The sequence below is a fragment of the Pangasianodon hypophthalmus genome, chromosome 17, assembly GCF_027358585.1.
Source record: "Pangasianodon hypophthalmus isolate fPanHyp1 chromosome 17, fPanHyp1.pri, whole genome shotgun sequence".
Lineage (NCBI taxonomy): Eukaryota > Metazoa > Chordata > Actinopteri > Siluriformes > Pangasiidae > Pangasianodon > Pangasianodon hypophthalmus.
This window is the reverse complement of record NC_069726.1, coordinates 9,713,525-9,727,011: the sequence shown is the minus strand read 5'-3', so window position 1 is coordinate 9,727,011 and position 13,487 is coordinate 9,713,525. Positions and strand designations below refer to the sequence as shown.

General features: G+C 38.8%; 1 protein-coding gene across 1 annotated transcript; it reads right to left on the bottom strand.

Annotated features, from left to right (window-relative positions):
• Positions 1–1,248: 1,248 nt before the first annotated feature.
• Positions 1,249–13,391, bottom strand: ypel2a (yippee-like 2a). Its single transcript, XM_026941865.3, has 5 exons — positions 12,764–13,391; positions 8,206–8,444; positions 5,263–5,306; positions 4,989–5,097; positions 1,249–2,671 (listed from the first exon to the last, which is right to left on the bottom strand). The coding sequence occupies exons 2-5, from the start codon at positions 8,311–8,313 to the stop codon at positions 2,582–2,584; spliced, it is 351 nt and encodes a 116-aa protein (XP_026797666.1). The 5' UTR covers positions 8,314–8,444; positions 12,764–13,391; the 3' UTR covers positions 1,249–2,581.
• Between the last annotated feature and the right edge of the window lie 96 nt (positions 13,392–13,487).

Sequence of the window (13,487 nt, the reverse complement as noted above, 5' to 3'; positions counted from 1 at the left end):
AACCTTTAAGTGTACAATGTTGCATGCAGAATCCTACAACACCCTTTAAAGAGTGTTCAGAGGCTCAGAGTATAACCCCTTTAGAAAGCAGGATTCTTTAACCATCCGAGAAACCCTTGAGGAACCCTTTTTCCAAAGCGTGTGTCTGTACACACAAACAGCTCTGCCTGCGGGGATAAGAGTGCTGGATGGATTCATGTGTGTAAGCTGTAACCGGCGCACAAGTGGCAGAACGTCTTATACAGAAGATATATATGATCAGTGACAATTTAAAAGTATGATTCCTATGTCCCTCATGGATATAAGGAAACAAAGTGAGATGTTTTAATGAATGACATTTATGACTGACGTTGTGGTCACATATTCTAGAGAGAAACCCCACTCAGGACTAATATTACTGGTTTATTCTGTGTGGTTATGCCTGTGTTTATGTAATTTGCCCTTGGTTGTAAATGTTCCCTCTCAATTTCCCTGCATTTATTTTTAGATGATGTGGGTTTGGCTGGCCAAGAGAAGGGGAGGGGACCAGGATGCCCCGACCCACTGCCTCATTTAGAGCAATGTACTTTCCTTTCCATATTACAATGAGCGCTGCTAGCTATGTCAGTTTAAAGTTTTTAGTATTACTATCATTCATTTTAATTTTCATCTTTACCGAACCTGATCCCTTGCTCTCATCCTTTGCTGTTAACTACAGGTGGGATGGTGAATGTGCGACACAAACAGGTGCAAAGGCAGATGTAAAGCTGTGGTCTTCAAGCTGTACAAGCTTGATTTTATTCCTACTGCAATGTGTATGAAACAGTAGTACCATGCTATCAGCTCAGCTGGGAAAAAAATGGCATTATTAGTCATTCACATGGTCGCCCCTGGCATCATGGTTTGGAGAGGGTGCCTACCATCTGCTCCTGTAAACAGTGTTGCCTAGTTCCATCGCCCAGTATCCACACACACACACACACACACACACACACACATACTTTACACAAACAGAAAGGTCTCTAGAACGCCTGTTACACAGGAAATGCCCTGAAGGACTAATTGGGCTTTGCTTATGTGCATTTTGTTTTCCTCAACATGAGTACAGTTTGCGGCAAGCTTATCATAGAGTTTTACAGTAGCAACCTGCAGGTCTAAGTGTATGAACAGTCAGGCAAAATAAATATCCTATTTGACTGCAGCCCCAATTTTGCGATTTATAGCTATTTTTGCACTATTCCAGTATGAAGAGTGACATGAAACCAAACACTCATTCATAAACTCAGCTTTACTGATATCAGATTTAAACATACTGATTCAATCTCAAATTTTCCTTCTTATGAAAAAGCAAAAGCAAAAAAATTACATATTTTAAACTGTAAAAAGGAGGAATTATATCAAGCCCATAGTGGGATCAGTTCACAGCTCACAGACATGACAAGATTGTGTGTTAAAGAATTAATAATTAATAACTGAATAATATACACCAACTGTGCTTATACATAATTGCGTAATGCATATGTTCAAAGCAACTACTTGAATTAAAGCAACCAGATGACACAAAACATGACCATATCATCATATCTAGAAATCTACACACAATAATGCAACATAAGCTGGACACTGAACTCACAATTTGGTCAGCATACTGTTGATTGAGAAGTCTTTGGTTATGCGTGGGGGGCTTATTATATAGCTTATTAAAATTACTTTCTGTGATGTCTGGTGATCTTACTGGTCTGATTCGATTTAAGCAAGAGGACTGTGCTAAAATCAGAGTCAATCACATTATTATTATTATTATTATGTTATTGTTAATAATGATGATATTAAAAAGACAGAAAGAGAGAGATCGAGCACACCCCAATCATAAATATTAACCAAAGATCCATAATGCTGAGGGGAGAGTGAACACATGTATAACTGACCCACATATATTACAATCACTACACACATAAAAAAAAAGGGTTGAACATTCTGAAGAGAAAGGACATATAAAGTGAAGTGAAGTGAAGTGACTTCACCATAAAGATGCTACTACTGAAAAAACTCAGGGCTGCTACAGGTTCAACATAAGGATCATTGTCCCTGAACCTAATAAAGAAATCAAGATAAATAAATACGAGTATAAATAAATCATGTGCAAACCATCAAAGAAAAAGGAGCAAGAAAGAAGCAACTGTTCTTTTGATGGACAGCTGAAGTGTTTTAGTGTTTCAAGTAAAATGATCAGCAGTCACTTGTGTAAGGTGCTGCACTACATTTATTTTCTCCATGGGTCCAGCCATTGGGGAAGCCTGCAAGTGGAACTGAAGTGGGTTTTGTGAAACCTATTCCATCCAGCTACCTGGTTTCACTGTCTTTACACAAGCATGGATGTGCTATAAGGATGCAGTGCGTTTTCTGACTTGAATTGAGCAATAACTCTGTTAGAATGCAAATTCTCAATGTGATGCTGACAATCACGCGTGCGCACATGTGCATACAGGAGAGGCACAGCACTGATTATACATCTCACATCCTCAAGATGTAGGTTAGGTGGGTGAGTTTCCAGGAACAAGCTATGCATTCATGCCACAGGTCCACAGGAGTATCGAGGGCATCAGTCCCACCCATTGTCCTTGATCATGTGGGCAAGCTCAATGATGAACTTGCCCTCCTTGTACTTCTGACTGCTCTCAAAGGCATGCTCCTAATGAGGAAGAGAGAGATAGTCATCTATCATCCTAAGTCATATCTGGTCAAACTATGCCATGAATTCAGTAATAATAGGTTGCTGATAGGCTTTATCCTGTACAGATTTAAACTGCAGTAGAACTGTTTACATAACTCTAAAAGAGTTGTGTTAATGATCCTTAATGTCTACGGAGCTCAAAAGATGCTTAAGTTAAACCCAGCACCTGCCACTATTAGAAAAATTAGACATTACTCTAATATATACTGTAGCTCCAGTGGCTGCGTGAACTGACAATGACACAAAATCAGACTGTATTAATATCTTAACAGAGATGGGAGATAAATGGGAGGAAAAAAACACAAATGGCATGCTTCACATATCAGCAGCTTAAACACGCCCTCTGTGAGATGCCTGCACACAGGCTGCTTACTGACAGAGCCAAGCAGCGCAGCACGAGAACAGCTCGCCCTCTTTCCATCACTGACACCAAGGTGTTTAAAGCTGCTCATTTCATTTGTTTTCATTATTTCTAAAGTTATTTATAGTAATCATATATTATGTATAGAAATATTTTATTTCTGGTAACCATTTTTTAAATGCACAGAATGTTTTGGCTCACTGTGTTTTTGGGACTATGTAAAGAACTTTGAGCTTCGTTTCAGATTTGAGAGCAATATAAGCAGCTGAGGAATCAGTTCTGCTAAGCAATTATCCAAAGCAGCCTGACACTGTCTAGCATGGTCTGGTACGGCAACACAGATTCCTTCATCAAAACTTCAACTTCAACTTCTTTTAAAAAGCCTTACCTGTCTTCAGTTCACTCCCTGTACATCAAATACATTAGAAAATGATGTACAAAAATAACCTGTGACCCCTACCACCCAACATACATTATAATTCAACCCCCTTCCTCGCTGTAATTCAAATCACAGGTTTATATTAATGCCCTCATTCTGATATTTATCATTTCTATACTATCAATTAAATCATACCGATGAGCCACATTTAAGTCTAAGGCTAGTAATTAACAGATTAATATGTGTCGTTGTTTAGCAAAAAAAAGTGAAATTGTTGATATGGTGAAGCTTTCTGTAAAGATGCATATTTAACATTTATGTATATTATTACGTGCTATTACATTATTATGTACTATAAACAGCTAAAAGTATGACGTGTATGTCATTAAGAAGTTTAAAAAAATGAAAACAGTTGCCAATTTGCTGGGGTATAAGAGGAATGAAACACTTCAGGATGTGCTGTCTTTGGAAAAAAGTCAACTTCAGGGTGGTGAGAACACTCCGCTTTGTGTTGGGCCGCATCACACCACGCCATCGTTGATTACTTTCCTGGCGCAGGTCTAGGAGGTTAGCATTAACCATTTTAGTATCTTTTTTGTATTAGTTTATAACTACATGTAGTGTGGAAGTGTGAATTTAAAGTTGTATTGTGCATATTGTTATGGTTTTATACCAAATCACCTGATCTGAAAATGAGCATTCTGCACTCAGCTGACTAACTAGTTGTGCAATGCTATCTAACATCTTGGCAATATTAACGCACTTGCTCACTGTAACATGTAACGTTAGCCTCACTAACTTGTGGATTCAGACATACTGTAGTTTTAACAAGTGTCAAATAGGACCATTTCCGTTAATTTTGATTTGTGCAGCACTTTATTATTCCCCCTTCCCTCCACCGTGGTGCAACTAAAGTTCCTGTGTACTACATTAAAACCTACAGCCCTACCGATGCCACTGCTATTTTCCTAAAACAGCTCGTCCTGTTGTGTTTTACTCCTTACATATTCACTTTTGTGTTCTGTCAGTTCTTTTAACATCAGTATGCACTGTCCAAGTATAGTTTGCATATTTCATACATTTTTTTCACTCTGCTTTCCTGGCAATCTTCAATCTTCAATCATGACTATAATGTTACACAATAATGGCAGCATGTTGGATAAGGGTAGACACTGCAGCTAATATAAGCAGATGCTGATTTCTGTACTTGTACAGCTAGATCCAGTGAGTTTCTTTGGACAACATAAGATTTTCCCTTTCAGGTAAGATTTCTCTTCTGTATCTGAAGATGTTAAGCCTTACAGATAAAGTATCTCTCTCAGAGATGTCTCACCAAATCTCCCGCATGATCTGCGTTTTCCAAATGAGTGCTGTTTGAATGCAGCCCTACCTAAATAAGTGAGAAGACAGCCCTCATCAAACAAGTGTGTGTAAAAACGTTTGTGTCTGAAGTCAAGGCTGTGTCCTGTATGAATGTGTGCAAGTGGACTTGGTGTGCATGATTGCTCAGTGAGAGCATATTATCGGGCACTCACATATTTCCAGCCCAGCGTGGTTTTGCAATTTTCACAGTAGATGTCAGCCACAGCATGGAGACCTGTCAGTAGCACCCTCTCCTCAGCTGGCCCACAACCAATATTTACCCTGAATGTGTGGGAGAGAAAGAGGGAAAATCAAAAACAGATCAAATATGAGGCAAGGATGAAGCTAATACTGCCTCAGCTAATAAATCATGTCAGTCACTAGATTACATTCCAAAAATGCTCTAATTGCATTGAGTTACAAAAATACTCACAGATAGACACTTACACAGAGTTGAACAGATAGGCTCTGCCTTGACTACCTTGAAAAGACTGCAAGATTAAAAAAAAAAAAGAAATACTGATTCAGTTGCCTGGGACAACTTTGTCTTATTGAGGTAAATGGAAGTAAATTGTTTCAAACATAGTGATAAGAGAACACTCATAACAATAAAACACTACAAACAAATGAAAAAATATTCTATCATGGTTATATATGAAAGCTTTGGCAGATGGGGTTTTCCTGGGAGGATGCAAACTAAAGGGAAGCCAGTGATTACAGTGGCCCAAAAGATCCCTGGCCATATGGTCAGCTTTATTGGTGCTTTATTGGTTCAGCTGAACATTGAGCCATGAGCTATTGTATAGCACCTGCACACATATTACGTCCTTTAGGTTAAAAATTATGCATCCAAAATGATTGTTTCTATTTCTATGACCTTATCATAATCGGTTTTACATTTAACTCTGAGCTGTGTTTCTGTAAACTGTTTCCCTTCCTGTTTTCTTTACCATATTTTTCACTGTTTAATTAATTCTACAGTATTTACTCTGATTTTATCTGGTTTTAATATACCTCTGCCTGCATTTGCAGAATGATCTTGCCCATATTAACTCTGTCTAGACCTTCGCTAGAGCAACAGATACTGACACTAAAGTTCATTGTGCATGCCAAGCAGGGAGCTGAAGGGCTGAAGGTGCGGGGAGCGGTGGTGAATATATGTGCTGTACACAATGTATATATATAAACTCTGAGCAACAGTCAGCTTCTCCTAATGCCTCCATGTGCTACAAATGTTTGAATGTGCCACACTGACCCACATTCTGCTCACCACGCTCAGACTCTGATGCGCAGACACACACACACACACACGTGAGCACACACACACACACCCCTGGTCTGAAGCCAAAGCAAAGACCGAACCTAAAGCAAAAGTAGTACACTCACGGTAAACTAAACTGTAAACCTTTTTTTCAGATAATCTGGATTGCTGTGACTCGAAGCCCTGCTTGGCACTGGTTTATAATTGGCAGTAATTTCCAATTACTGCTGCTGTGACCCACAAAACTCTGAGCAACAATCAGCTTCTCCTAATGCCTCCATGTGCTACAAATGTTTGAATGTGCCACACTGAGCCACATTCTGCTCACCACTCTCAATACTCTGATGCGCAGGCATGCACATCGCACAAACACGCTCACGTGCACACACACACCCACAAAAAGGGCCGGGTCAAGTTTTATCATCCAGCCATGTTACTTATGTGCCAGACTGCATTGAATTTAAAAATACTTTTTAATCATGAAAAAATTTGGGAACTGCTCGCTAAAAGCTAGCTACATTTTATTACATACACTAAGCAGTGCTGCAACAAGAGAGCTGAGAGTTAACTAATATACTGTTTTAAAAACATACATTTGAGGCCAAAAGTTTACACACACCTAGGCTAAAGACATTCAGACTTCATTTTTCACAACTCCACACATTTCATATTACCATACATTTACTGTGTTAAGTCAGTTAGGGTACAGTATTTCCATAAGAGGTAAAAGGTATTTCAGCTTTTATTTACTGTATCAGTTTTTCAGTTGGTCAAAAGTTTATATACAGTTTGTTAGTATCTAGGGACATTGCCTTTTAATTGCTTGAACTTGAATCAAAAGCATCTGCAAGCTTCTCCCAATACTTTTCTGGAATTTTTGCCCATTCCTCCTGACAGAACTGGTGTAACTCAGTCACGTTTCCTTGCTTAGACACTTTTTTCACTTCAGTCCACAGATTTTCTATAGGATTCAGGTCAGGGTTTGTGATGGGCACTATAGTACTTTTACTTTGTTGTCTTTAAGCCATTTTGTTACAATTTTGGAGGTATGCTTAGGATCATTGTCCTGCTGGAAGACCCAATTGTTTTAACTTAATATCTTAAGGTGTTGCTTCAATATTTCTAGATAATTTTCCTTCCGTTGTTTTCTGCCTCAGATAGATATGAACATTTTGGGTTATTGTTTATTTGTTACATAGGTATATCTGGCTGTTACAGGGTTGGCTGCTAACTTTAGTTGGGAAAAAATGATCTATTTAGAATCAGTGCCTGAATTATTGGCACCCTAGGTAAGGTTGGGTAAAAATTTATGAAAAAATGCCTTTGTGGTTAATCAGCTTAATCTTACACTTAATCTTACACTGATATGAGACAGGTCTAACCTTTAACTTGTAACCCTAGTTAATCTAATACAATGAATAGCCTTTATCAACCCTCATCAAGATCATATAAGTCATAATTAATGGCATCCCTGCATTTAGCTCTGCTACAGCACTGACTCTTTCCTTATAATGCTTAATGAAATTGGAGAATACAGAACAAAGAGCACTGAGAGCACTTCTCAATACAGAATCTCTCTTAATCCTTGAGGGTTCTAGCTCCTCTCTTCTGGATTCAGCAATTATGTTGGGGACTAGAAACGCCATGTAAAATGTGTGATTCTGTGGTCATTTTGGATCAATGTCTTACTGGAAGATCCAACCATGGCCCAGTTGTAGCTCCTTGGCAGGGGCAACGCTGTCACTACCTCTGTGCTCCAGGAGACTGCCTAAGAATGAAGCAGGTTTTGGACAGCAACTGTGGCCAACTTGAAGACAGCAAACATGTATGCTCCTCAGCAAACGCAGTCCCACAATTCTGTTCTCCGTACAAGAGTTTGGTGAATGTTTGTTCCATTTTAAAAAGATGGTTGACAGTAAGGTCTCTATGAATGAGGTCTCTGTTACAATTTGCCTGCTTTCTTGTCAATGTGTCTAAACATGATTTTTTTAATCACGATATAAATAAATATCTCAACCCATAATTAAAGGTTATCACCATGACCTGAATTTAATATCCACATCTGCTTATTTAAATCACAAACAAAACAACAAAAAAGGACAAAACAACATAAAATGGCTGGTACTGACCTTGGAGATGAGCTCGTCGTGATTGGCCAAATGAGCCCTGCAGTGGATACAGCTGTATGTGCGGTGGCAGTTGGGTAAGTAGGCCTGAAAGGTCTTAGAGCGTGTCATGGCAGCAGTGGCAGGTGAGACAGCACGGGAGCGCAGTGGGAACGGCCGATCAGCCCAGGACGGCTCGCAGGGGAAGCAGTGGAGCACACAGGTGAGGGCCGTGGTGGAACTCAAAAGAGGAGGGATCACACCTATTTTGGAGGAAGGGGACACAAAAGACATGCTAAAAATTCTGAATTACTCTGAGTGTGTGTGTATGGGTGTGTGTTGCTAGGGCAGTGGTAGCCTAGCAGTTTAAGGTTCTAAACAAATGGCCAGAAGGTTCTCAGATCTCCAGAAAGTCATGTTAGGCCCTCTTAGCCATCAGCACCTTTGACTAGTCCTAGACTAATAAACTAGTCCTAATCCTCTTTAATCTACAGTGAAAACCAAGCCAACAAAGAGAGCAATTAACAGTCTTTCACAAGAAACCCATGCACAAATATGCAGACTGATTGTGTGGCTTTCACCCCTGCTTATTCATAAACAAACACACACACACACAGAGCCCATAAAATGGCTGTCAATGTTTTGTACTTAAGCTGAACTGAGGACACTGGGTGGTAGTAAGACAAATAATACAATAGGCATTATGCAATAAGAGACACAAGGACAGTGATACTGCCAGTATACTATCGCAGACAATGGCGCAGTAAGACAGTATGATAAGCAAGACTGAGAGGCAACATGCTCTGTATGCTACAAGAAACATCCTTGTCTACCAAGGAGGTCAGTAAATAATGTGGATAATGGCAGTTGGCCCAGAAAAGCCATAAAAATTCTTATGCAATTCTTATGTCATATGCATATTTTCACTACAATATCAAGGCACCTAACCTAATTATGATAAATTTCTTCTTTTACACTAAATAGCCCCTGCACGTTAATAAACTTAGAATGACATCTCTGAAGACGTTTGCCATCAATACACTCACTTACATAATGTTATATTAATGATTTATAAAAGGAAACACTTATAGAAATGCACCTACATTTATTAGTTAGTTTTAACGTAAATATACAATCACTGTTCACTTTATTAGGAACACCTACACATTCATGCAGTGATTTAATCAGCCAATCATGTGGCAGCAGTGCAAAAAGTCACGCAGATACAGGTCAAGAGCTTCGGTTAATGTTCACATCAAACATCAGAATGAAGAAAAACTGTTATCTCTGTGACTTTGATTGTGATATGGATGCTGGTACCAGAAGGGCTGGTTTGAGTATTTCAGAAACTGCTGATCTCCTGGGAATTTCACACACAACAGTCTCTAGAGTTTACACAGAATGATGTGAAAAACAAAAAACATTGAGTGAGTGACAGTTCTGTGGGTAGGAAATGCCTTGTTAAGAGAGGTCAGAGAAAATGGCCAGATTGGTTCGAGCTGCCAGGATGGATATAGTAACTCAAATAATCACTCTTTACAACCGTGGTAAGCAGAAAAGCATCTCAGCATGCACAAAACATCAAACCTTGAGGTAGATGGGCTACAACAGCAGGAGACCACATTGGGTTCCACTCCTGTCAGCCAAGAACAGGAATCTGAGGCTATCACGGGCACAGACTCACCCAAACTGGACAGCTGAAGATTAGAAAAAAAAAATCACCTGGTCTTTTTTCAGTCTTCAACTGTCCAGTGCTTATTTGAGTTACTATAGACTGCCTGTCAGCTCAAACCAGTCTGGTCATTCTCCTCTGATCTCTCTCATCAACAAGGTGGTTCAGAGCATTAATAGGGAAGGAGACTTTTACCAGCTCTGTCTGGCTTTTTTTTCCCCTCTCATTTGTTTTTTGCTGCTGCTCAGCCCCTTGCTCTCTCACCGTCGTCTCTCTGAGCTGTGCTCATGCCATATTAAAAACAAAGTATGTTAATATCTCAGAATGGCTTATTAAATAAAATGTATTTTTAATGGGATGAAATATACATGGGCAGTTGGCACAGTGCCAAACTATCACCCATGTTTGGAAAAATTGATATTCCTGCTCTATATTCTAACATACAGGTAGAAGACAAGAAAGTTGTATTAAGACCTCAGTCTGTTGCATTACCAGACTGACTTTCATTAATATCACTCTTTAGACTCTGTAAACTGGCTTATCATACAAACAAAACAGTCATGTGGTCCAACAAGAGTTAGCACTATCAGTGCAGCACTGCTGATATCATTAATCCAATCAGCATGAGAACAAACCACACGGATGAGCTAAGCAAACTCAATGCACATAAACATAATAACTGTGAAAAAAACAGTTACGTATGATTATACATGATACATGATGTATGAGTCCAGATACATCCGATATCAATTTAACCTATGCCTTGGATTAGAAGCATTCATAAAATCTGGAGTGGAGACAAAATGTTTCGTACAGCAGCTTCCCTGTTTACTGCTTTGGTCGAGCAGCTGCCTGAAATTAGGCTCTTGAGCATAATTAGCCATTATTGTGTCCAATCAGTCATTTAGAGCACAACTAATTAATGCAGCTGCACACTCTTGCAAGGGCAATCTCGTATTCAAAAAGAAATGGTCTTATTGTTACATGGTATTTTTTGTCCTTGGTCCAGGGACGATGCTTCCATGGGGCAAAGCTGAAATATACAATGCTTTGAAGATGCACCTACCAAAGATGTGCAATGAGGCATTAGTCAGCAACAAACATGTATATCAACAGCATTTGCAGTCAGAAGGGATACAACAGTCTCAACACTGTCTTTATCTGGGTAGAGGTACACTGCAAATGTCAGATTTTTCTATCTTTCTATATTAGTCTAGATCAAAGTAAAAACTTTGGCAAAATATTTGATAATGTAAAGACTCCAGTTTTACTAATATGCTTCATTTTGTTTGAGAGGGAGGGAATAAAAAGCTGTAAAGCTACCCAAACAGAAGTAGGCCCCATGAGCATCTGCTGCACTTTGTCTATCCCATTATCTGATTTGTGTCATGCAGATTGCAGTGTGCTCACATAATGGCAACACTTTTTTTTTTTTGTTTGTTTTTAGCTGTGCAGAATGCAAGTCTATGCAAGATGGTTTGGCTTAAACAGCTCAGCACCTTTGTCACAGCCATCCATCCATCCCAACCAACTTAACCCAAGCAGTCAAGGAAGGGCATTATGTTTTGCAAGAGGTGTTTCTGAGAATGACACGAAATGAACTGAAACTCTGTAATGTGGCAGGACTAGTTTGTACTTTCCTGTCTATTTTCAACAAGACCATTAGATTGTGGCCTGTTGATTCAAAATGACAGAACGCTGAAGGAACTGTATGCTTTCCGATCTTTATACGTCAGATAGAATCATGAAGGAAGGAAGCATGAAACAGGTTTAAAGTCAATTCTACAAAAAAATAAGCGCTGTTTGCAATCCTAGATCAGTCTCAGATCCATAACATTTACTGATGCACTGGAAGACAGAAATATTCTCTTTCTGTCTGCCAACAATCCTCCTCTCAGACCATTTAACTGCACACACAACCTTATATACTGTTAATATTGTTAACGGTACCTAATGCTGGTATTTATATAACTGTAAATACCATTTTCTTCACATTCTTTTATTGCATATTTATATTTTTAAACAGCATTCTGTATGTTTAATTTCGTAATAATTGCTAGCACTGAGAAGTTTCTATCTTGAATCTGTAGTAAATAAAACAGTAGATATGACAGTAAAATCATGTTTAAACTGCAGCATGTCTACTGGAAGATCAGAACATGAGATTTTTTCTGTTTTATGACACTAGAATATTACCAGAAGTTTTACATCCAGAGAATCATTAGTATTACAGAAAATGAACTGTCTGAGGTTGTCCTCACAAATTCTCTGATATTTCTATTGCTCTAACTGTAATATAAATCTACCTAGCAATGTTTGACTTATTAGAAGCTAGTCTTTCACAGGCAGATACAGGGAATTCCAGGTTCCTAACTTGTAAGCAGTGGAATAGTTTAAAATCTTAAAAACCAAAACAACACTAAAAACGTTTCCAGATCAGATTGGTTAGCCTGGGTTCACTCCTCTGGAGGGCCAACTTCTGAATAAATGCTGTAAATGTAATCTTATATCTAATATCTAATCTAATAATATCTAGTATCAGACCTAACCAAACGCACTCAGGTTTATTATTATTATTATTATTGCACCATGGATTCACTGTGATCACAACTTAGTGGCTACAGCAAGGTGGCATCTCGAAGGCATCTTTTCCCAGCTGCAGTTTTTTTCCTTTTTTTTTTTTTTAACTTCTACGTGATCAATCGATGCAGATGCTATTTTAAGCGCAGCCTGAGGATCTGTAATGGACACTGCGTCCATGCTGCCCCGCGGTCTCCGCATCCACTTTCTCAAACTGTGAGCTCCTCAAAAACAACCATTTAATTAAAACAATACCAAACTTCACATAATGACACCACAATAATGTACAAAATGCTACTGAATTCCCAAGGCTAATTTGCCTGCACGTACCTCAGAATGGAAAAGACTGGAGAAGTGTCAGTAGTACCGTCCAAATTCACGCACAGTAAGTCGCTAACACTATACTCGATAAACTTTCAATAAATCGTTCATTCTCCTGCACGGCTATAAATATACACTGTAAATACATACAGCGCGGTGGCGCACGGGCTTAACACCCCGCCTCCAGTTTGAATGACAGGCAAAACAACCAACCAATAAAAGAGAGCCGCTTAGCAACAATATCCTGATTGGCCAATCAAGCGTGTAGACCAGCCAATGCAGCAAGGAAACCAGAGCTTACATCTACTCCTACATTTTCGTCCTGATTCATACTTCATTAAACGGAAACTGATTGACAGGGTCTGGATTTTTGTTTAAAATATAGTTTTTGGTTTTTTTTCCCCCTAACATTTATGAGTTCAGATAAGATGAAAGAACTAGGTAAAGCAAAAGCACCACCCAGTTTTCAGCTTCAGTGAACTATTTCAGAGCTGAGTCCTCTTAGACTTCTCCTCAGAACATGGTTATATTATTGTCCTTTAGCAGTTAAGCGAGGAAATGTGAAAATATCTCCAACATATTATAGCTTGTAATAATGAATCTATCATCTGCCAAGTTCTTGTACCCAATTAACCCAATATAACAACAACTCAAACCACACTTCACTCCATCACTGTGAAAGTAAATAGGTCACATCAATAAATTTTTTATTTCAAAATGTAAAAAAAAAAAA

Bases quoted from the DNA above. Each gene is read 5' to 3' on its own strand.
- ypel2a (XM_026941865.3), bottom strand. From the start codon at position 8,313: ATGACACGCTCTAAGACCTTTCAGGCCTACTTACCCAACTGCCACCGC. The intron at 5,307-8,205 runs GTCAGTACCAGC...TTAATCTTGCAG, and splicing joins ACGACGAGCTCATCTCCAAG to TCTTTTCAAGGTAGTCAAGG. The intron at 5,098-5,262 runs GTAAGTGTCTAT...CCACACATTCAG, and splicing joins GCCTATCTGTTCAACTCTGT to GGTAAATATTGGTTGTGGGC.